Source organism: Phocoena sinus, chromosome 7 (genome assembly GCF_008692025.1).
Source record: "Phocoena sinus isolate mPhoSin1 chromosome 7, mPhoSin1.pri, whole genome shotgun sequence".
In the NCBI taxonomy this organism is placed as follows: Eukaryota; Metazoa; Chordata; class Mammalia; order Artiodactyla; family Phocoenidae; genus Phocoena; species Phocoena sinus.
In genome coordinates, this window is record NC_045769.1 from 61107351 (window position 1) to 61133827 (window position 26477).

Here is a 26477-nt window from a genome sequence, read left to right on the forward strand (position 1 = left end):
TGTAAGGATCTTCACAGCCCTCATCAGTACCTGAAATGACAAGGTTCGGCACTTTGGGTCAACTGCCCATCTTCCCTGCGCTAGAATGCTACTGGCTCCAAGGGTGCGGGGGCTCTTCTTTTGCGCCCTGAACACACACCTAGAGCAGTACCTGGCAGGTAGATACTGCTCATGCATCCTAGGCTCTGCCTTAGCGAAGGAGACTGCTCCCTACTCAGGTGTGCTAACTACTCACATTTGTACGGCACTCTATAATTACAAAGTCCTTAACATACACTTTCATTCAGCTATGTCTCAGCAACTGGGAGGTAGGTATCTGCATCTCAGAGATGAAGAAACCGAGGCTCAGACACCACCTGGCATGGGTAGGGCTTCCCACGTGCCATACTCTTCCCACTGCAATGGCAGCCACCCCCTGCCGTCTGTCCCCACACTAGCCATCCATCCTAGCTGCCCCTATGCCCCACACCTGCCAAGCACACAAAGGTCTTGGTGCCTTGGCTCGTGCCATCCTGCCCCCGTTCCACCAAATCCTCAACAGCAACTTCCAAACTCCAGCTCTAGGCTTTATATATCAAGACCCTGTCTCAAGTTTCACCTCTCCAAAGTAAACTTCCCTGGACCAGGATTTCTCCCAACTTCACTTAATTAGACTACAAACGCCTTGAGGGCAGGAATCTGGTCCCTTTTTTTTTTTAAAAAATAACCTCAAGGGGTGTTTGGCCAAGAAAAACCAAAACCCTACTTAACTATACTAACTGGCTGATCCAGTAGGGCAAGCCTGAGCAAAAATTCACAGTGGAACAAATCTGTTCACTTCCTAGCCTTGGGTTTTCACATTTACACAGAAAGGTAAATTTTCTCTATGAACTACAACCTCACTTTCAAAAGACTAGATTTCTAATAACCTTCCGAGAAATCACATGAGAAATACATACCTTAACCTGCAAATCAGGGCAAATAAGCAATTATTATTAATACACTGGCGCTATCATCTCCCATGCTCTTACAATGTATCAGGCACTCTGCTATGAGTTCTTTAAGAAGTAGACACTGTTACTACCACCCACCCATTTTACAAATGTGGATGCAGGTTCAGAGAGGACAAGTAACTTGTCCAATGTCACACAGCTGGTAATTGATGAAATAGGGGTTCTGCCCAACACTCCCTAATCTTGCTCTACATCACTACACCCAAATTCTTCTTTCTGCTTCATTGGAAAACATCACTAAAGTACTTTAATCTATCCACCTTTTTTAAAAAGTATTTATTTTACAGGAGTTATAATTAAGGTCTATAAAGCACTTTAAGATCCATGCCACAGGGGCCCAAAGGATACTTGTGGTCTTTATGTGGATCACAAAACCAGTCATCTTGTCCTGGCCTTCCCAACATTTCTTGAGACTTTTTTCCTGTCTCCTTGGAGAAACATGCTGGAACTAAATTCAATCTCCAGTGACTATGAAACTCCTGTGACATCTGAGCCTGAGGGTTCTGTTTCTTACTTGACTCAGTACATTTTACTACAGGTGTGTCTCTGACTAAGAACAAGGGAGCTCATACAATAAAAGAACACCCAAAGCAGAACATGTTTTTATTATCCACAACATGCAACTCCTCTTCCAGCTCAGAACCTCAACCATCAACTGGGGGGAAAAAATGTGAAATCACGGCATCAATTTCAACTATTTAACTGGAATGCCAACAAGGGCGGTCAGATCAGCAACATGGAGAAGCGGGTGGGGAAGGAATTCTGGTTCCAGCCCTGGCATCAATTTTTGGAATGACCTTGGTTCAACACTTGCTTCTAACCTCCCAACAACAGAGATTTAAATAATCTCAAGGAAAAAGAATATAGTTAGCACCCAACAAGATAAAATCATGATACTGGCCTATATTCAGAATGGCCAAGAATTCCACTTCAATTCAACAAAAAATGATAAAGTATAAATACATAACCAGGGACTTCCCTGGCAGCCCAGTGATTAAGACTCTGTGCTTCCAGTGCAGGGGAGGCAGGTTTGATCCCTGGTCGAGGAATTAAGATCCCACATGCCGTGCAGCCAAAAAGATTAATTAATTAAATAGATAACTAGCTCATTTAAAAAAATAAAATCATGAGCTGAAAAGGGCTTTTCAGCTGACCAAGCAACTGATTACCAGTAAGACATCATTCAAGGAGTTATAATAAAAATGCTTTTATCCCATAATTCAAAAAGACACATGCACCCCAATGATCACTGCAGCTCTATTTACAGTAGCTAGGTCATGGAAGCAACCTAAATGCCCATCAACGGACACATGGATAAAGAAGATGTAGTACATATATACAATGGAATATTACTCAGCCATAAAAAGGAACGAAATTGGGTCATTTGTAGAGACATGGATGAATCTAGAGACTGTCATACAGAGTGAAGTAAGCCAGAAAGAGAAAAACAAATATCGTATATTAACGCATATATGTGGAACCTAGAAAAGTGGTACTGATGAACTGGTTTGCAGGGCAGAAATAGAAACACAGATGTAGAGAACAAATGTATGGACACCAAGGGGGGAAAGCGGGGCGGGGGTGGGGGTGGGGGTGTGATGAATTGGGAGATTGGGATTGACGTGTATACACTAATGTGTATAAAATGGATAACTAATAAGAACCTGCTGTATAAAATATAAATAAAATTCAAAAACCAAAATGCTTTTATCTACTGCAGTAAGAAAAGGAAGAATGAAAATCTCCAAGCAACCCTGTTCTTTCAGTTTTACAAAGCAGCTGCTTGTCCAATGTGGCACTGGATCACTTCCTGTGCTTCTGAATTATCAGATACCTGACTTCCCAGTTGCCAAATCAAATCACATTTGTCCTTCTAGTGAGCTGTCCTTTTAAGAAACGTGTCTGAACTGGACTGTGAGCCCACCCTCCCATCCTTGACCTTCACACAGTGCTTGGTTCACAGGCATTTAGCAAATTTCTGGTAAATAAAATTTTATAATTATCATTGCATTTCATAATTTTAAATTCAAGTATGTTGTTACCATATGGTTTTTCTATGCCAAGTGGACTGAGCATATTGTCAGTGCTAACTCAAAAAAAAAAAAAAAAAAAAGACTCATTTCTTAAAGGCTGTTATCAAATAAGCTCATTTGCAAAGGAAAAAGTGACTTTTCAATTTCCATCATGTTTCAGTCAAATGCTTTTCATAAAAGCCAAGAGAAAAGGTATATCTAACAAGCACATACCTGGTAGGTCACTGTATCCATTTGACTATTGCAACAGCTTAGGAAATGCAGAGTTTTCAATGTTTTAAAAAGGAAATTAATATGATCACATAGTTTATTTTCTAAAGGAGATAACTGAAGCAACGGGCTTAGTAGCTGGGCCAGAGACTGCTGGCTGGCACCCAGTGCCGGTTTCCCCCTTTTCCCATATAGTAAAAGAACTTTTAGCTGGGCAGAGGGCCATAGAAAGCCCGCGCACAGGAACGAAGACCCAATGCAGCCAAATTAATGAATGAATTTTTAAAAAATACTGAGCAATCAATATGACTTGGAAACCAATTAATCAGCACAGATGGTGGTGTAGTATTGGAGCTACATCCCAGAGCGCCCTGTCGTATTAGGACATTTCCCCATTAGTTGCTGGATTGTGGCAGAATATGGGAGCGGGGGCGTGTCCTATAGGAAGAGTGGCCAGGGCAGTGTCGAAGGACACTCGGGAGACGGGGCAAAGCTCTTACCAACCAGAAGTATTTTGAAAGTTTAACAACTAGCACTACTTTATTGGTATACACTGGCTAAGCATCCGTCCTACTTGGGCCTGTCATTATTGGGATAATACGGTACATCTTATCACAGCTACCACCTCCAGCTAGTCCACGCCTTCTTACCTGCCTGGTAACACACTGGTAAGTCAAAACTGTAGTCACAAATGTGAGGGAGTTCCACGAAGACCTGGTGGGTTCAAGTCCTGGCTGTAACACCTCTTAGCTGGGTGTCATCTGTATGATTATCTGTGAAATGCTCCTATCTAAGTTTTCTCATAGGGTGTTGCAAGGATCAAATGAAACGTCAAATAACCCTGTTAACTCCAATGCAGGGATGAAGCACTACATGTGCTCTTATCAGTATCTGGTGAACACACATTCCAACAAGCCATTCTAATTTTAACAAGTACATTTTAACAAGCATAGGTCCAGGTGGGGCACAAATGCTGAAGCCATGAGGAATCCCAACAGCTTGGGCTTAACACTGTCAACTCTAGCTGTTGAAAAGATTCCAGCAACTCTGCCAGCTGAGTAGCCTATAATAATATCAGATGGTAGGATATAGTTTGTGATAGAAAGTCGTGAAGAGCAGCCAGACACACCTCCGGAATCAGCCATGATCATTAAAACAATGCTGGGCAAGCCACTGCACCAGGAAGTGATCCTCTACCTAAGGTGAAAGGAGGAAGGTATAAAATTCTTCACTGCAGCACTGCTTTTAACGGCAAAAGATTAGAAAGTACCTGAATATCCAGATTGGTTCAGTGAATCATGGTTCATGCTTAAAAATGAACACTATGCAAACATTAAAAATACTAAAGAAGCTCTTTATTTACATCAAGCAAGCTCTAAAATATGCCGAGGGGGGAAAAAAAAGCAAGGTTTAGAAAAATACACGTGGCATGCTATCATATGTTAAAAAAAAATGTAAATCCTTTCACAGGTGTCTGCAAATTTATAAGCAAATATAAACATATACAACCAACTAGTAAAACAACTGTTGTCTCCAGGAAGAACAGGATGACTAGAGACCAGAAGTGCAAGGGTAATCTTTTTTTAGTTTTTATATTTGTACCATGTGAGTATATTACCTATTCAAAGGTAAATTTAAAATGTAATTTTAAAAATGATGTTGGTTGATGGACACTGGCTTACTAAAAGCCTTGCAAAGAAAATGACAGAGATAGATGGTCATGGAGGTTAAAAATCATTGCCCAAATCCCATTCCTGGGCATATACCCTGAGAAAACCATAATTCAAAAAGTCATGTACCACAATGTTCATTGCAGCTCTATTTACAATAGCCAGGACATGGAAGCAACCTAAGTGTCCACTGACAGATGAATAAAGAAGATGTGGCACATATATACAATGGAATATTACTAAGCCATAAAAAAGGAACGAAACTGAGTTATTTATAGTGAGGTGGACGGACCTAGAGTCTGTCATACAGAGTGAAGTCAGTCAGAAAGAAAAACAAATACCATATGCTAACACATATATATGGAATCTTAAAAAAAATGGTTCTGATGAATCTAGGGGGCAGGATGGGAATAAAGATGGAGATGTAAAGAATGGACTTGAGGACATGGGGAGGGGGAAGAGTAAGCTGGGATGAAGTGAGAGAGTGGCATGGACATATATACATTACCAAATGTTAAATAGATAGCTAGTGGGAAGCAGCTGCATAGCACAAGGAGATCAGCTCGGTGCTTTGTGACCACCTACAGGGGTGGGATAGGGAGGGTCGGAGGGAGACACAAGAGGGAGGAGATATGGGGATATATGTATATGTATAGCTGATTCACTTTGTAATAAAGCAGAAACTAACACACCATTGTAAAGCAATTATACTCCAATAAAGATGTTAAAAAAAAATCAGTGCCCAGAAATCATGAAAAGGCAAACCTCATAACTGCACAGGACAAGCTCACACGTGCTTTCTGTAGGCAGCTGCAGGCAGGCAAGAGTTAGAGACTGAGTTTCACAGCCCATTCCAGACGTGTGACGACACACCAATAAACAGGCACATAAACCCGTACCTACTGTGTACCAGGCACTGTGCTGGCCGGCCATCTGGGTGTTACAATCAAGTGCAAATGTATTGTAATAGACAGAGGCTGTGAAATATACTGAGGAGGGACGCATAGTTTTTCAAGGCTGGAGCCCGCTGTGTCCCCCTTTGCCTGGCAAACTAATAAAGCTACTCCTTTCTACTCTTCCAAAAAAAATTTTTTATACACACACACACACACACACACACACACACAGACAGACAGTGAAGCGAGGAAATCCAACCAGCTGAGAGGGCGGACAAGCTTTCCACCACAGTCAAGTGAGGTGCAGAATAAAATGCAATGACATCAGAAAGAGGAACCGTCACTTGGCTATAAAAGTCCACGAAACTGACAGCATTCAGGGGAACGTCTCAGCTATGGAGGAACAACACAGAATGCTCACCCCTCACATCTTCCTTTAGAAGGGAATGAATGTGCCCAGTTCAGGAGCATCTCGATATGCAGGGTTTAAGTGCGGTAAGTACCTTTGACAAATAGCTGCAGGGTTCAACAAATGCCTTTGCCTTAGATGCTGTGGACACTGTCCGACCCAGCCCGCAGCAGCCACCTGCCACAGGGAAGAGGCAGTACCTCACCTTACATCTAATCTAAAGCATGAATGAGAGGTGTGGAGGGAGCCTGGGTGGCTTGTTCAGAAACAGAGGGGGTAGGGATTCCCCATGGGGAACACACAACCGCTTCTGCGTGCTCAACCGCAATCCCAGGCCCGGTTCCTCATGGAGAAACGGTTATCTCAGAAACTCAGGATGGCAACTCTTTTTTTTTTTTTTAATTTATTTAATTAATTTATTTTTTGACTGCGTTGGGTCTTCGTTGCTGCGCACGGGCTTTCTCTAGTTGCAGTGAGTGGGGACTACTCTTCGTTGAGGTGCACGGGCTTCTCACTGTGGTGGCTTCTCTTGTAGAGGACAGGGTTCTAGGCATGCGGGCTTCAGTAGCTGTGGTTCGCGGGCTCTAGAACACAGGCTCAGTAGTTGTGGTGCATGGGCTTAGTTGCTCCGCAGCATGTGGGAATCTCCCCAGGCCAGGGCTCGAACCCGTGTCCCCTGCATTGGCAGGTGGATTCTTAACCACTGTGCCACCAGGGAAGCCCAGCAACTCTTTTTGATGAGTACAGATTTTCAAAGAAACTTGGTGGAACTTGAACAGATCTGCTTAAGCTTCCGGTGACATTTTATAAAAACAGACACATTGGCTAGATTGATCCCTGCAAGGGTGGGCAGTGGAGGTCGAAAACAGGGAAGGGGCTCAAGTGTGGAGAGAGCCCTGGACACTAGGGGGAGGAAGGGTGGAGGGGCAGCTCTGCCAGTAGCTGGCTGCATGATGGACAACAAATCCTAGGCCTCCAGTTCTTTATCTATAACATGAGAGAGACGGACTACCTTTCTAGATCATTCCCTAGGTTCCTCCCTAACTTCTGCAGGGGGTAAGTAGTTTTGGTAGTAAAGCAATCCACAAAAGCATTATTGGGTAATATGACTACGCTTTGTGCACGTGTGGGGGTCAGATTTCTTTTAAAGCACGTTTCTGTTTTATTTGTGAAGAATGACGCACGTCAGCCTCCACGTTAAAGCAAACACAGATAAATCAGTCCCAATCTCTTGCCTACGGAGGGCCCACAATTCAGAACCACCAATAAGCTTTATTTTGACAGCTCCCAAATAGCTTACTAGAAATTTCATAATGAAAACATCAATAAGAACAAAGAAAGCCTATTAAACTCAACAGATTCTGGGCAATACAGAAATTAGTCATTAGAAATCCAAAGAGACAAGGAACAGAAGAAAAAGATAATCGAATACCTGCGAGCATCTTTAACAGGGCTCTAAAGAAAGCAGGGGGTGGGTGGGTAGAGAGGGTGGTATGAACAAAGTATTTGCAAGACAAGCTAAAGCCAGCCTTGCCACCGGGGACAGCTGTCAGTCTAATCTGATGTTCCCGAACACACACTTCCTCCTGAACATCAACCCATGAATGGGCCACTGTCACATCAAACCTCAGCTGCACCTGCACTCAGTGTGCCACTGAAATCGGTTTCATTTCAAAGCTACTAAGAGGTAGGTAGGAAGAGTAGCAAGATAAAAGAAACAAATGGCCAGTTTCTTTTAATCTGTTGCCATTTCCTCATAACTCAGCAAAAAACGTAAAACAAATTACTTCGGTTTCTCAAAGAATATGCAGTGAGGAGCCCTAGGGTTCCACAAATGGAGCCAGGGGCACAGTTGCTGAAATCAACCAGGAGCCGTCCTTTACGAGATTGGAAAGACATACTAAGCTAGGAGATGGAATTTTTTGTTTTTTAACATCTTTATTGGAGTATAATTGCTTTACAATGGTGTGTTAGTTTCTGCTGTATAACAAAGTGAATCAGTTATATGTATACATATATCCCCATATCCCCTCCCTCTTGCATCTCCCTATCCCATCCCTCTAGGTGGACACAAAGCACAGAGCTGATCGAGGAGATGGAATTTTTAACAGCATAAATTTATTAAAATTTTAATTCCATTGCCACTAATCTATGTTAGAATATCATATCAGATGATATGATTTAGCACAATTCTATGCTTAGGTATTTAAGTTTGGTTTATCAATATTTTATGCCCTCATAATAGGGCCATCCTGAAGGGTAAGTTGTGACAAAGTGAGAGAGTGTTGTGGACATATGTACACTACCAAACGTAAAACAGATAGCTAGTGGGAAGCAGCCGCGTAGCACAGGGAGATCAGCTCCGTGCTCTGTGACCACCTAGAGGGATGGGATAGGGAAGGGTGGGAGGGAGGGAGACGCAAGAGGGAAGAGATATGGGAACATATGTATAACTGATTCACTTTGTTATAAAGCAGAAACTAACACACCATTGTAAAACAATTATACTCCAATAAAGATGTAATAAATAAATAAATAAATAAATAAAATAATAGGGCCATCCTGATTACGGGGCACTCCAGAAGAAGTTTAAGGAGTACAGGGGTGTTCACAACCATGTGGGTGTTTAACACTACTGAACTGTATACTTCAAAATGGTTAAGATGATAAATCTTATGTGTATTTCACCACAGTTTTTTTTTTTAAAGTAGTAGTACTAATATCAGGGCATAAAGGATCGTTCTAAAGAAATGGTCATCCCACTTCCTATTTTCTACAAGACTTCAGTGTATTTGGGAAATTAACTCAAAGGGCTTAACAAATGCCTTTTGGGTACTCATTTCTGTCTAACAGATTGGAACCAAAAGTGGACAAGCCATCAGCCTCGCTCTTAAGAAGCTCACAAACCGGCAGGAATAATGTCCAGCAGGGAGACATTTAGAGTGCCTTCCATATGCAGGGGATTTGGCCAGGCCAAGAGGGCAAACAGATGCTGTCTTACGTGCAAGCACCTATACATACATCAGCAGAGGCTAACTAACGCTGACCTGGAGAATTCTGAGACTCAGCAGGAAGAAGTGCTACGGTCATTTGGAGTGCCCCCAGTTGGCAGAGGGGAAAGGGCAACAGTGGCTGTGTATTTGCTATCGCTATACCAAGGCCATTATGGGGGAAAGACATTTAAAAATGTGAGATACTGTTCTATTAAGAGCAAGACCACAGGGTACAGGTTCAATTACAGGAATCGCCTACCAAGATGTAGATGTGTATGGCATGGCACCTGGTGGACTGGGCATCGGGCGGCTGGGTTCCACGGCTCATGCCGCTACTACCTAGCTGTCGCTCGATGTTCCTGGGTGTCAGTCACCCCTCTGCAGAGAAAGGGTTGTGCCCGTCAGCGGTTCAACCATTTTCTCAGAAGCCCTGACTGACAGGGGAGATGAACAAGTATGGGGGCATAGCCCAAGATGACCGCAAAAAGCTTGAACTGTCTTTAAAGCCTTGTGTTTTATATTAAAAACTTACTCATATTTCATTCTGCACCATACTGAGATAACTTTTTTTTTTTAATAACTCACCACCATGCCACCTCCGAAAGACGCTCCCTAACGAATCTGTGGTACACCCCAGGGTGAGGGTGGTAAGGTCCTGATGAGCCACACTTGCGTAACTGCAGAGATATTCTATATCCTTTTGTGTTCAGATTTACCTCAAGCTACCTCTTTAGCCAATAACACTTATCTTGAAAGAAGAGACTGAAAACTGCCAGTATTTTAGAAGCCACAGTGCCATTTAGTCTCGTTTTCTACCTCCCTGACAACTCAACAAGTCCATACGTTATTCTTGTTCAATGCACGCAGTGAAATGCTGCTGCATACGTTGACCATGATCGCCAAGACAATCAATCGGGCCAGGGAACAGGAAGCCGGGCCTCGGCATCCCTGCGTGTTGCCCACTCACTCTCACCCAGCATGGTACCCACCCACCTGCCAGTGCCCCACCCCCACCACGTCCACCCTGCCTGCAGGACACACGCATGCTGTGCCGTCTGAGACAAAACCAGATGCTGGAGCTGCAGATACTCCTACATGGGAAACGTCCACCCAACACATAAAGTGAGCCGTGTAAGAATTTAACAAAATCAGAAGCTGTGCTTCTCTGTAGCTCAAATATAGCATAAGAAACTGGAAATCCTTAAAGGGTTTTGCCTTGTTTCCATCTTCTCTTCCTTCCTCCAAGTCCCGTGTTTCCCCTTCCTCTCTTCAAGGCAATGTGATAGTTCCCATCTATCTGTGAACCTCCCCCTGGACTCTGGGGGCAACTTCACCTTTGATCTGACCCCCAAAGGGTAACCTCTGCTGTCTACCAGACAGTAAAGATAAGATAGCTACAAAACTCTCCCATGTGAGGGGATTATAGTACGATTTTACTCTAAGGCAGCCACAACAGGAAAGGCTAGTGTTACTGGACACGATGGGCATGACGCTAAGGGCTTCATACTCACTACAGTCCATCTTCACAACTCTGCGGGGTAGTTAGCATTAGTGCCTCCATTTTACTGATAAGCACAAGCAACTCGCCCAAGGTCAAGTCCACAGAATGGGAAGCAGCTGGGATTCAAACCCCACACTCCTTTGCCTCTAGAATGGAGTTCTTACTCCTATGAGGCAAACTTCTATGCAGGTATTGAGTAAATTAGGGTTAATGACCTATTACTATTCACTGAGAAATTAAAAGCAACCAGAAAAGCCTCACAGTCTCCCACCGACCTGCATCCGGGCTCCTTTATTCTGTGGTGTGATGAGCTACCTGTGCTCCAGTAACCAGGCTAACTTCTCCACTGGTGTATCCCTCTCACCTACTCACAGACATCACACCAGCCATTCTCCCCACTCCTGCCTTCACTTTTCCCTTTCTACTGAATTATCCTCATCAGTAGACCAGCTCACTGTCACTTCCTCCCCTCTTAAAAAAAAAATAAGATTCCCTCTTAACCCCAGTTTCCTCTCCAGCTCTTGCTCTGCCCTCCTCTTCAGCTGAGTCCCTATTCTTCGCCTCCAATTCCTCTTCTAGTCTCTCACCAACCCAGTCCAACCAGGCATTGCTTCCACTCCACTCCACAAGGCTTCTGATAAGGTCACCAATGGCCTCCCTATTGCTAGGCCAGGGATCAATTCTCAGCGTCATCTGACACGACTGACTGATCACTCCGTCTCTGACACACCCGCATCAAGAGGCTTCCAGGATAGCACATCACCTCGCTCCCCATCTTACTGGCCATCCCTCTCCGTGCCTGGCGCTGGTCCCCCCATCTCCCTAACCTCTACGTGGGGAGTGCCTTGCATCTGTGTCCTTAGTCTCTATCTTCACCTCCTTGGTGAACCCATTCATTCAGCCCACCATTCTAAATACAACCCAGAAGCCCGGGGCTCCACTATTTGTATCTCCAATCCAAACCTTTCCGCCTAAACTTCAGACTCCTATTCTTCGACTGCCTTCTCAACAGCTCCACTTGACGTCCAGACATCTCAAGCCTAGGATCTCCAAAATTAAATTCCTGTTCTTCACCCTAAATCCATTTCTTCTATAGTCCACCCTAAACCATTGAATGACAACGGTTTTCTCTTCCAGCTTTTCTCTCTCTCTTATGTCTATTCCATAGGAAATCCTGTTGACTGTACTTTCAAAATATATCCAGAATCCAACCACTTCTCACTATCATCACTGCTGCTATCCACTATCGACTCTTACCTATTATTAAAAGGACCCTCCTCATTAAGATCACTACATCTATATACTTGAGTCTACTCTCGATAATGTAGCAGCTAGAAAAATCCATTTAAACTCTAAGTCAGAATATGTCATACTCTTCTCAGAATCCTCCAATGGCTCCCCATCTCATTCGAGAGTTAAAAACCAGTCTTTCAAAGACCTATAAGGCTCTACACAATTTGGCTCCAAGGAGACTATACAGGCTTCCTTGCTGTTCCTGAACATGCTAGGCATGCTTCTGCCTCAGGGCCTTTGCACTTGCTGTTCTCACCACCAGGGATACTTTCCCCCCCAATATTGACACGGCTTGCACCTTCTCAGTGAAGTCTTCCCTGCCCGATGGCCAATCACTCCCTACCCCACTCCCACTCTTTGGTCCCTCTCTCCACTTCATTTTCCCCTGTATCACTATTACCATCTAACATAATACCCCTATTTATTTTGTCTCTTCCATCAGAACCTAAGTAGGAATTTTATCTATTCTGTTTGCTGCTGCATCTCTAGCCCTAGAACGGTGCCCGAGCATTTATTAGCAACTTTTATATGGGAAAAAGAAGAAGCTGGTTATGGTTTTTCTAGCTAGTCCAGAACATACTCCCCTCCAAGTTTTTACTTGGTCCTCATGTTCAAGTAAGGATAAAAATCCCTATTATCTTTTAGGTTGAAATATCCAACATACATGCACATACCTAGAAATAAACGAGCTTACAAAAGACCAATTTCTTATCCTATGTAGTGAAAAACCTTCTCTGTTGGCTTCTGGTTGGTGGTGTGGCTAAGCTGAGGGGATCATCCTCTGAGGGTCCCCAGGACACTTCACACTCCCACAGCCTTTCTCAGTTCATCTCTGTAGCAGCCTTGGGCCCTCTCTGAATACACAGCTTAGAAAGTACTTTTCTTTCTAAACTGGCTGGTCAGATATGGAATGCGAAAAGACTTTACCACGTGCTGTGCATTAAAACACTTCTCCAGCTGGCCCCCAAAGTCTTCTCTTGAGGTCTGGACCATCTAATTCAGTGGGTCTCTCCTTCGGTCTTCCCCAGGACCCTATCCTTGATCCTCTAGAAGGCCCAACAGAGTCCAGAGCCATCTCCTTTTGCACTTGTGGGTTCGTGCTGAGACTCTTCATCACCCAGATCTGAAAGCCAGATCTCAACTTTTTGAGTATTGTCCTAAGTCGGCCCATGGGCTTACTCTCACTAGCAGCCATGAGGCCTCGGTGGCAAAGCCATTTTCCTAGAATCATGTCTGCATATCCACTTGAGCACATCTAAACCTCTCTAAGCTTTTCCTTCTTTAAAAACTCTTAGGTTTATTTGTGTCCCAGCAAAGGTGAATTCCATACATCCAATCAATAGTTTTTCAACCGCCTCACATTCACTCCAGGTATTTTAAATATCTTTTCCTACCTATCTCCAATCTCTCCAGAGCCTTGTAGAATTCTAAACATTTCCATTTCACTACTTCAAAATACCTTTGTTCTCAAGCGACAGATGAAACTACACTGCCAGGAGGAGGGGGGTCAGCCATCACCTGACAGGACGTATCAGTGGGAAGGGGACCCAGGAAAGATTTTTTTTTACTCTCCTCAGCAAAGAGAGGGAGTACAGAATTTCAAACTCCCAGTGCTACCGAATGGGCCATTCACACCAAGGAGCTACCGTTCCACACCTACACTATGGCTCACTCTAATGGGCTCCTCTAGTTAACTTTATATCACGTTGCTTTATCGAGACCACAGAAGACTGACCACTTGATCAATGGCAGTAAACCCTGAAGACAAGGACTCTGGTTCTGCAAAGACAAAAGGTTAACTGGCTCAGGAGACCTACAGTTCAGTGACATCCTACGCTCTGGGTCTGAAACAATTTTTTATCATGTGTATCTCTCTCTCTCTCTCTCTCTCTCTCTCACACACACACACACACACACACACACTCACTCACTCACACACACACACACGATTAAATAACTTCAGTACAAATGAATGTCCTTTTCAAAATGAAGAAACTGTAGCAACATTGATATCACCGAGCAAGCACAGACCACAGGTAAACAGGCACTACCCCGTGCTTTGTTTATTCTTCATATCACTAACCAATGTGCCCCTTGCATAGTATACCAAAGTTTATTTTTATTTCTATACTCCCAGGCTTATATAGCCAATTTCTCTAAAAGGTTTTTCTTATATCTGAAATGGCTTTTCAAAAAAAGTAATCTTCGGATTGTATGACACATAAAACGTATCCAGCTGGCTGGCAAATAAACATGCGAGCCGACGACCAGGGCTCCATGTCACTTGTTTTTGCCTTCTGCACTTTCTTTTGTGGCACTTTCCCCACTGCCCCTAATTCAATTCGGAACAGTCATCTTTACCATTTAATTGGTTTTTGAGACTTGACGTTTTTCTAAAGTCTTTTTGCCAATTTGGGATTAGATGAAGTGACAGCAGTATCCAACGCTGGAATCCAGTACTGTGGCCGTGCGGGGAAGGTGGGCTGCTACACTGTGGCCTATGAAGGTGTCATTTGGCAAACACACCAACCACGGATCAGGTGAACTGATTTAGAATTGTCTTGCCCTGTTTATCGAAACGGAAAAGCCAGACAGCAGTGGTTTAGATGGTGATCATTCTACCCTGTTACTAGGCTAATAAGGACCAACACTGGTGAAGAGCCAATTGACCTGTCCCAGTTCACAACTAATTAACAGTTAGCCTCAAGTTAGTTCCAAGAGATCTCTGTATGCAATTCTAAACGCCAGTTTAACAAACAAACATCTGCTAGAACATGACTTTCACACTTTGTCCGTGCATCTTTCAGCTTTAGGCAGCTTCCTCATCAACAAATCAGATCCAGCTTTGCACAAGCTCCTTCCTACCATACATTAATGCCAAACAAAGGACTATGAAACATAAATCGTCATCAGCCCTGCCCTGGGTGGAGTGCACATTACCCAGCCTACCAGGAATAAGGTGGGAGCTGAGACTTTGAAAGTCACAGAGGTCTGAGAAGATCTGGAAACCACACAGTATGAATCACTCCACCCTGTAACTGCACAATCCACCCTCCGTGGGTAACCTATGGCCGAAGTCCCTGCCGTCCAGAACTTCATCATCCCCGCACCAGTCTGCCCATTCATCTCCTTTGCTTACTGAAACCCTGCTGGTGTTTATCTACCGCGTGGCAGCTACCAAAAGGCCACAAGGCGTGGGTCTTCTGAGGTGTACTTTCCAAACATGTAACTGTAGAATGGATGCGAAGGAAGGATGGACACTTGAACATTATCAAAATCAAACCCCAAAGGAGAAAGCACACACTGCACAGGCCAGGAAGCATGGAAGATGTGGACTGAGAACCAACTTGCCCAACATGTCACGGCCACTTCACCTCTCACAGCCTTGGTTTCCACATTTATTTAACACACACACAAAGTGCTTATTATTCTGAGTCAGGACTAGTCTAAGGTGCAATTATCCTCACTTTACAGCTGAGGAAAGAGACCCAGAGAGATGATGTATTGTGATTTATAATAATATATTTGGCTCTCCTTCCACTGTTCCTGCCACAGAGCTCCTAAAACCCTTGGAATTTCCTAAGTGAGGAGAGAGACAAAGATGTCTTTTGTTATGTTAATGAGATGGCCGTGGGACTGCACCTGGGAGGGGGGCTGGTTGCCAGGAGAACCAGGCACTCGATTAGAGGGCTGGAACTTTCAGCCCCACCTTCCTGACCTCAGGGGAGGGAAGAAGGGCTGGAGGTTGAGTTCAATCAGCAATGGCTAATGATTTAATCAGCTGTGCCTCTGTATGGAAGCCTCCATAAAAACCCAAAAGGATGGAGTTTGGAGAACTTCGGGGTTGGTGACCACGTGGAGATTTGGGGAGAGGGGCATGCTAGGAGAGAGCACGGAAACTCTACTTTCCCCATACCTTGCCCTATGCATCTCTTCCACCTGGCTGTTCTTGAGTTATATATCTTTTTATAATAATCTGGTAATCTAGTAAATAAAATGTTTCTCTGAGTTCTGAGAGCCACTCTAACAAATTAATCAAACCCAAGAAGGGGGTCATGGGAACCTCCAATTTATAGCCAGTCCGTCAGCAGAGGGGACAACCTGGACTTGACATGGGCATCTGAAGTGGGGGAGAGGCAGTCTTGCAGGACTGAACCCTTAATCTGTGGGATGTGATGCTATCTCCAGGTACAGCGTGTCAGAATTGAGTTGACTAGTATCTGGGAACGGCTTGGCGGTGTACGTGGGAAACCCCTACATGCTGGAATGCCGAGCAGAATCATAGGTATCCTGCACACTGTCACAGCTAGTAAATGGCAGAGCCGGATTGGACCCCATCTAGCTCTAGACTCTAGTTGGGATCTAGACTCTAGCTCTAGAGTCTGCTCTTATCCACTGCACTATTCCTGCCTTCTGTGTGAAAAATAAAAGCTCAATCTTAGAAAACTTTATGAACAGATGGAAACTAGTACAATAGATCTGAACTGAGTCTAGAATTATATTTTTTATAAAGAGATTCCCCAAATTACCTTGACGGCCAGCCAGATTTGAGAAACCCTAAGGTTCCTTGCAAATATAGTTATTTGATTCTAAACTTTTACCCCAAAACACAAGGGTAAGATGAGCAGTAAAGCTCCCGGGGCCCTTTACTGCAGGGCTCAACCCTGACCACCCTCCCAAAAGGCCATTTAGCTCTCGGTTGAGAGTGATCCACTCAGTTCACCATTCTACAGCTCTCACTGGAGGGAGTCAGCAGCTTCCTCACCATTGCACTTAAGAGCTACATGTATCCAAGATTCCCTTACTAACCATGAATAAGTAAAGCTTTAGCCATCAATTCACAAGTGCCCTCACACTCTTACTTCCATCTGCCCTCCACACCCTTGTCAGGTAGCTTCCAGGATCTTACGCTACGGCCATCCTTCTCTATCTAGTCTCGTTTTAACAACCAGCAGATCCTGAGTACGCACTGCAGTGCAGGTCAGCCTGTATTTCTGGGGTTAAGTTCTGAAAGTCCGCCTTTAAGGCAAAAGTCAAGTGTAATTAAAAATCACCTATAAAAAAAAATCACTCATGAAAATCCCTTAGCTGGGACCTGGGCCCTTGAAAACTCAAAAACCAAGAATTGAGGTCTTGTGGAGTCTTTGGTTACCACCATAGCTTCTCTTTCCCTGGGGGCAGCAGAGACCAATGCCTACCTACGGTGAGCAGGGAAGGACAGAGGGCTAAATAAAGGGATTTCTCCGTCTCTACCCTGGGCTGGAAAAATTGATTTCACAAGTTAAATTGAGTGTATGATATGACTCCATTGTACTTGCAAGGCATATGCTACGTGCCATCAGGCAAAGAAATGAATGTTAAGACCCCTGCCCTCACATAACCTATAATCCAGCTGGGGGAGATTAGATCATCCTCTGAAAATGGCAGATAACCGATATACACAAAACCATCAGAACATGATACGAAGGGATACGGACATTCAAAGGAAGAAGAAGTGCTGTAGTATGGGTTGGGCTCAAAAGGCTTTCATGGAGAAATTTAAACTGGTTCTTACAACATGAATATGTTCTTCAAGGTGGGCTGACTCGGAACCAACCAGGATTCCAGGTAAAACTGACCCTGTCACTTAAGCAAAGGATAGTATTTTCTATTATGTCTCCACTTTCTATCTTGAAAGTGCCAGATAATTCACCTGCCACTCCGTCCATAGCAATACGTTAAGTCAAGGTTCTTAGGGGAACCAGGCACCATAGTTCCAGTACTATTTGGTTACAAAGCTTAAATTAAATCTTGATATTATTGTTACGCTAAAATAGAGAATTATACAACTAAGAACACAGTACTTGCTTCTTTACAATAGTGTAACACTTTATTACATGAGCATTTCACCTGACTTTCCCGACATATTACACATACCACAAAAATACTTTTCTTTTTTGACCCTAAGTCATTACTTGGATGGGCTCACACCAGCCTGTGTTCAAATTCAACTTGTCCATTTCTGCTTCCTTGCAGAGTCCTAAGATCTCCTCCAAGTCTCCCTGCCCATTTTGTCTCTTTCTCGACTCTGAGGACTCAAGGTGACTGAGACAGTCCCTGGACGATGGCCCTGGGCCACATGGCACTCTGAATGAATGCAAGGAAGCAAGTACTTAAGTACACATCCTGGACACAGTTCTGATCCTGGGCTGGCTCCAGTCACCCCTCACTGGGCTTTTTCAGAAGGGGAAGGAGTGACAGGCAAAGAAGGACTCGGAAGCTGATCCAAGGCCAGCTGGAATAAGGGTCAATAGGAAGAGAGTCCAGGCACAGATATTTAAATAGACAGCCTGACCCACATGGGGAACAATTTAATAAATCAACCTCACATAGCACATTTCCAAAATTCAGATGCTGGCCAATTTCTCCAGGTCTGAAGGACGCTTCTGACTTTTCCTTTTAGAGGTGGAATGAGCGTGAGTCAGAAATACCAAGTTCAAATCCAGATTTTGTTAAGATTCTGCTTAAGCACTCAAGAGACTTGAGACATTTCCTAACTTTCAGCTTCAGTTTCTTCATCTATAAAGGGAGCTAGTTGGACTAGATGATCTCTAGTTCAGTAAACACGATTTTAAGAGCGGAAGCATCGCAAGTCTGAGAAATACCAAGAGCAAATGTTAGAGTCAGAACAGAAGCGACAGTGGGCCTGGAGAGCCTTAGGAAGACAGCAGTGATCAGAAAGTTCCCCAAAATAAGAAAATGGCAATTGGATTAGACCCAGGATTGCTCCCTGAGGATATCACTTATCTCTTCCTTCCAGATTCTGCCCTGCAGTCATACACAGATCCGTCTCTTCCCAGAAGAGCTAAGAGGGATGATTCACAGGATGGACATACCCACAGATGCCACCCCCTACTTTCTACCTAGGCAGGGTGACTCAACCTTAACTACCTAAGAGAAATGAAAGATTCCAAGGTCCTCAGACCTCAGTAACTCAGCCAACCATCTAATAACCTTTTGGAGTCTGAAACTTCTTTAATACACAGCCGAGGAAAGTTTTACAAGTCTCTATTTCAATTTTACAGTCCCCAGAGTTTTAGGAACACCCAGCATGTTTTAAGGCTCTCAGATACAATATTATTCTGTTATAAAATGTTAAGTAGAGTTTAAGATGTTATTAAATATTTAAATGGCATCGTAGAAAGTTTAACCCACAAACATCTATGGTTTGTTCCCATAATTCTGCATTCATCTGCTATGCCCACACATCTTTGGTATTTTACTTCTCCTGCCTCAGTAAAGTCCCCTGTTCAAGAAATTAACTTTTGTTATAAGTCTAAGATGGATTAAAGTTAGATTGCTTTGAAAATGGGTTTCATAAATGTGACTAAGTTTAAATTACCCAACCTACAATAACCTTTGACTTTACTTTTGGCAGAGTGAGAATCACAGGATGTTTAACACCTGTGGAGTAGCAGGGCACACAGTAGGAATTCAGTTACTGCTTCTAAATGCATCACCATTTAGTCAGCAAATACCCATGCCAGGTGGGAATCAGGCACTTTGCATGTTATCTCTTAATCCTCACAACAGCCCTATTAAGCAGTAATATCTCCGTTTTACAGATAAAGACACTAAGGCTCAAAGTAACAGCTGAGAAGGCATTTTGAGCTCAGGTCTCTCTCACCAGTTCCCTGAAATACTCCCACTGAGCTTTTCCATCAAGTACAGAGTTTAGGAAGCTGGCCCGGAACTTGGGAGGTCTCAGCCTCACCGGCTGTTATTTACACACATCCTTTACTGACAAAGGTTACAACTGATGTGGATATGGCCTGTGTGTGCTGGTTCTCCCGGTGGGGCCAATGCTGCTGGAATACTTTACCAAAAGAAGCGATTGGGGATGGGGGGAGGGGAGGGGCGTGGGGGTGGGGGAAGCAGCATTTGACATAAACCACAGCCCCTTAGAGTGTGGTTACTGCCACACTCTGAGCTCGAAGGAAAGATACAGCCCCCTTAGAGTGAGCTGCTCCTCTCCTTCAGTCCCTAAGAAGAGCATTTCTAGAAGGCATCAGACCCCAAACACAGGCTGCTTCTTACTTACCTGCAGCAGCTCTAATAGAGAAGCCCACCAGAGAGAACAAGCTTTAGCAAGCAGGCGGCTAACCTTAGTGACAACAGAGATCCTGGCTGAAGTCACGTTTTGCAAATCTTCTACCAAGACACTTTCTTGCCCCAGTACTTCCCCTTCACAACCTCTGCTTGAACAAGTATTTCAAGGAAACCAGCAGCTTCAGTAGGCATCTGGCGCAGAGAATGCTAAGGAGAATGTATTCCCCGCTGCGGGCCCACGATCATTTCTGCACTAACAAGTTCATTCTCCGTATGGGTAGATGCACATCTACAAGCTCAAGTATTCAGAGACACTAAATGTCATCCATTCACTGAGTTACCAGAAACCACCTTCCATTTCAAATTTACAGCATAACAATTATTTCTACTGAGAGAAAGCAGAGTATAAGCAGCTGGCCAGGCCTACAGACCACCCCCAACTAATTTCTTTGCTTCACTAGCAGGTGTTACCAGAAAAATCTGACTTTAAGATTCAGGGACCCGCAACATTCACCAATTCCAAAGTTCTCAATTGCTGAAATCAAGAGGTTTCCTCCAGCCCTAAAATCCCATTCCCCTCTCATAAACACAGTCCTCTCTCCTGTAGCTGCACTTTGCTTTCTTCGCTCTGTTGGTCCTGGAAGGACCTCAGTTCAACTAAAGGCCTGTGGGGAGGGGAGACCTTTTGTGAGTTTATTTTTCGGTAGCACAGATCAAGAATGTAGCTCACAGCGATTACGGCGACTAAGCTCCCAAATACCCTCTCCACCCTAAAGAGTCTGATCATGTGGGAACCAAACACTGTCTCCAAAGAAAAAGAGAGGCTAAGAGTGCCGGTCTCCACTTTCTCCAGGGAAGAGCACTGCTCTGCCGTGGTGCGGGGCTGTCACTTCCAAACCTTGTTTGCAAAGCACCAGCCCAGATCGGACATTTTGCTTTCACCCCTCGGCAGGGCCTGCCCAGTGCAGGGGCCCAGAGGGTCTCGGGTGGCGCCGGACGCTTTGGGGCTTGGGCGACGGGTCGGCCACACCACTAAGAGGGGTCTTGTTTTCTCAGTTGATCTAGCCTGCGAACAGGTGCGTGGTTAGTTCCTTTTTTTTTTAGTTCCATCTTTTTGAAAAGGGGAAAGGCATGTAAAAGTCTCTCCTACTGGAGCACCCGCCCTTCGGGGAAAGCCTCGCAGGACGTGATGAAAGGTGGCTTTCCAACTTCTGCGGGGCGCGCGAGTCTGCGGGGGGCCGCGGTGCTCTCTGTGAGTTTGGGAAAGGCCTGGATCTCCCTGAACGACCCTCCCAGTCACCTCACCGCAGCGTACAGCGACCCTCCACCCCACGTCACCCCCGCCTAGCACACACGTGAAGCTCAGCAAAGCATGCCACCTGCCGGGTTCCCAGCAAACACGCCCAGAGGGAAGGACCGCCGGAAAACACTTTGTTTAAAAAAAAAAAAAGTAAACTCTCCCGGGGCCGAGGAGAGCCCCGCCTGGCACCGGGGCCGCGGTCCGCAGGGGTCGGCCCCCGGGTTCTCCTCCTTCCGGGGCTGAATGGGGGGAAGGCGCGGCGCCGGGCGGGGCCGGAGGCAAGCGCGCGGGGCGTCGGGCCCCGCTCCCCCCGGGGGCCGGCGGAGTCCCGGGCGAGGTAGGGCCGGCCGGCGGGAACGCGGCGCGCCCTCGCCCCGGTTCGCTCGCAGGCCGGCGCCCCGATGGGGTGGGCAGAATAGGGGAACTCACAGCCGCTTGTCCTCGGGCTGCAGCTGCCAGTGCATGGCCAGCGAGAAGCCGAAGAGGCTCCCGGAGTCCCCCGTTTTCTCGATCACATTGTCTTCGCGGGTGTCCAAGTTGAAGGCGGCGCCGAGCCGCGGCAGGAGCCCCGCCGACAGGTAGAGTAGCCACAGTCGCCCCGCGGCCGCCATGGGCCGGCGCACCGGGAGGGGAGCAGGAAGCTGCGCGGCCGCCCTGCGCTGCGGGCTGGGTTCGAGGCTGCCGCCGCGGCCACCTCGGTCTCCTCTCGCCGCCTCGCCCGGCCCCACCCCCGGGACGAGTCGCGCTCTCCGCCTGGCCGCTCCCCCTCGCGGGCAGCTCCCGACCACTGAATGAGCCCGTTGTTCTCTGGAGACTCGCAGGCGTTTTATCAAGTGACGAGAACGCCGGCCCCGCCCCGGCCCTCCCCACCCCCTGGCCCCTCCTCGCACGCCCGCCGCCGGCACCTTCCCGGCCGGCCCGGCTGCGGTGCGGTGCGGCGCGGCGCTGCCCCTCCCTGCCGCCCCGCACCTGGCCCGGAAGCTGCGGCGGGGAGACCCGGAGGCGAGCTGCGGGCCGGGCAGCCCCAGCTCGGGTGTCCTCCTGGAGAGAAACACTTGAATTCGGCGCAGAGCCGGAAAGGCGTTTACTACCTGTTAGTAAAGACAAGTGCTGGTGATGCGCCGGCCCTAATGGCCCGGAGCCCTGGGCGCTCGCCGACCGAGGCCCACGTGCAAATGCAGGCTGCCTTCGTTCATTCCACAGGTGTTTATGGAGCGATTAACGCGGGCCAGGTACTTGGGGAATGGAGCTCTATAGATTCTCCTCGGCCCTCAAAGACCTAACCGTCGAAAAGGATAACAGCACAAATAGGGCTGTGCAATTGACAGCGCGCAGCTATTGTTTCATGCTCCTAACAATCCTATGAGGTGGGTGTTTTCTTTTTGCAGATGAGAAAACTGAAGCTCAGCCTTGCCCCAGAGCATCCACAGATCTGCGTCCAGGTGGAAAAGAGAGTTTGTGGGAGAAGTCACACTGGTGTAGGCAACTTCACACTTGGTTTCCAGGTGTTCTCAGACTGAGAAGGTCCTCAACAGGGAAGGATGAGTTATTTAAAGTGGCACCCACGAGCTCAGGAGCCCTTCTTTCCTGCCCCCAAATACCCAGAACTAGTTGGGAGGAGTACTTCCCTGCCAAGAGACCGCTCTGAGTTCGGTGTGGGTGGCCTAAAGGCTCCAGCCTCCAGCACAAGGGGTGGGGCCTCCAGTGAGTTGTTGACCCCTGGGGTAACTTTATCCTGCAGGGGTTGTTAACCCGGGGAGAGAGGATTCAGGTTACTCTGAATTTGGATGGCAAAAAAAAAAAAAAATTACATTTTTATTTTCACTAATCTTTTAACTGACATTTAGCATTTCCTTCCATTATGAAGGTAGGCAGCACACCACGGTGGCAGTAAGAATCCATGACTTAGTCTCCAGTAGAACCCATAGGTTTTTTACATCACATCACAGTTGCTGCAAATATCTTAAATTACAGTAGTTATCAGATAGACCCTCAGCTAGATCTTGTTATGTAATATGTCAATTAAAATGTATATAATAGTGCTATAACACAATTTTTAAAAAATATTGTGTTAACTGTATTTCAATAAAATTGGTTTCCTTTGTAATCCCATGTATTTTATTTTATGCATTTAAAAACCTTGTTCTGGGCCTTCCCTGGCGGTTCACTGGTTAAGACTCCGTGCTTCCAATGCAGAGGACTCAGGTTCCATCCCTGGTCGGGGGAACTAAGATCCCACATGGCGCATGGCATGGCCAAAAGATTAAAAAAATAATAATAAAAACCTTGTTCTAAAAAGGCGTCCATGGTCTTCAGCAGTCTGCCAAAAATGCTAGCCCAAAGGCTCCTGGAATGCCTTGGGGAGCCTGCCTTGAAATCTGACATAGAAAGAGAAGCAGAGTGCAGTCCCAGGGAAGAGCTGGAGCTCTGAGTGTGCCTGTGGTGATGGGGGGTAGGGGTCATGTGCCATCTCGCCGCAAGGGGTATTTACACCAAGGGAGCAGCCTGTACCACACCGAAAAGCCACCTGAACATCATCAAGAGTCCACAGGTGGTAAGAGCTGCCAGGAGTGGGGTATGTCCCACTTCTCTTCCAATCGATACCTCCAGTCAAATATAGTCCAAAGTGGGGTACAGTGAGTTCAAGTTCAGTAGACAATCTTGAAGATCACACTGTTTTAACCAGTACGTGATAATCTTGATAAGGTTGAGAAACCGTTGGAGACTATAATCTAGTAAGCTAAGAAACAGCTGCAATATGATTTTTCATGCAAGTTAGCCTTTCTTCTTCATGTTAAACACATACTATTCCAGAGGGTACAGGCCCCAGCTATTATAGTTAGAGCACAACGAACCTCACTGCAGGCTGGTACTCAGCAGGAGCCACTGATGGGGCTGTAATGGTTGCTGAAATACTTCTGAACTAGTAGCCAAAAGCTATGCCCTGAGCCCCCCAGGTTCAACTGGCCACTTTCCTAGGACCTGCCAACTTCCCCACAATTCAGCAGCTCAAAGGTTTGAGCCCTTAAGCCCTGCCTGGCACTACAAGGGCTTCTGATTGGGTGTGCTCATGTCATACCAACTGTTAACTACACCGAACATCACCCCTTGCTTCCAAGAGTAATTCTTGCTTCCTCCCAAAGGTGTTTAGTCGATGACGTTTGAATAGCCAGAGTTAGCTCCTTGATCCCAAATACAGATTATGCTCAAATTGAAATTTTACATAATGTTAAATTTAAACATAGTGCTTCCGAATTGAGTACTACTTATGTGGGAGAAGGAGGGGATAAAAACAAGGATGAGAGACTTGTTCTGGAGTGTGCCAAGTGCCCATCACAGGGGACCCACACTCCTGCCTTCCACCTATCTCTGGCTACGATGCCAAACATACTTGAAATTGAGTCAAACCCAGGCTCTTAATAATAACCTCTTTGAAGATTGGCAGTGCTTCCTGATTAACTGTAACAATCAAGGTTTGTGAATTAGTTGTCATTTCCGTGGTAAGTAGTTAAGGCTGACATAAGAGGTGTCTTAGAAAAAGGAGGTTTAGCGGTCCTTCAGGATCTGCTGAGGACAATGTCAGTCTATAGGGTCAAAGGAGTGAAAGAATCAAGACATCTAAAAATTATGCATTAAAGACCGGAGGAGAGAGGTACATAGTTATAATGAAACAAATTCTGGAACAGAAAGACACTTGTCTGGAACCAAAGTGATAGAGAGAGCTTGATGATAAAGGTGTGCTGACCATTAGATGGCATGGGGGGGTGTGTGTGTATGAAAAAACCAAAGGGCTCTACAAATCCAGTTATGACAAAATTGTGTCATGTTCCCAAAAAGCCTCATTAGAAAACAAACAAAATGGAATACCTAAGAAAATGATATGATAATCACAGAAGAAATTTTACAAACTGAAATTTTTAAGTAAAAAGGCAGTGAAAGCAATGAATAGAAGCATTTGCTCAGTTGACAGCTTTTGAATTCTTGTATTTTACCGATACACTTTTCAAAAGAAATTTTTTTGTTCTATATTCCACTTTTGGTAAAGGAGCTTGTAAATAATTTTAAACTATGGGTCACCCATGCAAAGGTCTGAGGTACTCACGTCATGCCTGATATATTTTCCATTTCCTGGGACCTACTTTAATCATTTTTGCTCTCAGGTTCCCTGTTCTATTGACTGTCGTCACCAACAGCAGAGGATATCATATTTGCTGCTTTTAGGCAACGTAGAAACTATTAAAACATCTCTTTATTCTTCTGTGGTCGCGTTACATCGCCGTAACAACAGTTTCACGTGTTCCCTGCGGCCCTTTGATGAAGGCCATTTGTCAGAGTGGTTAGCACATGGTCCGTGGAACCCAAGTCACTTCAAATCCCATCTCTGCTCCACACTGGCCAGGTGACCTTAAACAAGTCATTGAATCTCTCTCCACCTCAGTTTCCCCAGCTATGAAGTAGGGATAACAGCATCCACCCTCAAAGAGTCGCCTTGCCTTGAGGATGAATAAAGTTAGCGTGAGCTGAAGCACTTAGAATGTTGTGTCAGAACTTCCACCCATGTGTACAGGCTTTCACAATTTGGCTTTTACAAGTTATGCACTGACCCATGGTATACCTACAGTTTTATAAACTAGGTGTATATAGCAAACTGTTCCAAACTGGGATTCAGACTGTTCAGTGGCAGAGTTTTTTGTGTTTCAGAAAAAGAAATAAGAGTTTTCTCCAATTGCTTTTTTTTGTCTCTATATACGTGTTCAGGGGTTTTCCTTCCACACTGAACCTTAATGCTTTTTGTTTGGATATTTTATTTGCTGTAAGTCACAGCGCATTTTCTAGGGGCAAATCTGCCTTTGGTTTGGACCAGGATAATCCAGATTGCCAGCTCTACCTTATTGTAACACTCAGATCTATTTTATTTATTTATTTTCCCAGTTTTATTAAGATATAATTGCTATAGAACATTGTATAAGTTTAAGCTATACAATATAATGATTTGATATATGTATATATTATGAAATGATCACCACAATAAGTTTAGTTAACATCCATCACCTCACAGAGTTACAGTTTTTTTCCTTGTGATGAGAACTTC

At 45.2% G+C, this 26477-nt stretch overlaps 1 protein-coding gene across 2 annotated transcripts in view; it reads right to left on the reverse strand.

Annotated features, from left to right (window-relative positions):
- ITGA6 (integrin subunit alpha 6) overlaps positions 1 to 22186 on the reverse strand; it is a 76529-nt gene extending 54343 nt beyond the window's left edge. For both annotated transcript variants that reach the window (XM_032637585.1, XM_032637586.1), the window contains exon 1: positions 21815 to 22186. In XM_032637585.1, coding sequence (XP_032493476.1) covers positions 21815 to 21996 — 182 coding nt within the window. In that variant the 5' untranslated portion in view covers positions 21997 to 22186. The remainder of the gene's footprint in view (positions 1 to 21814) is intronic.
- Between the last annotated feature and the right edge of the window lie 4291 nt (positions 22187 to 26477).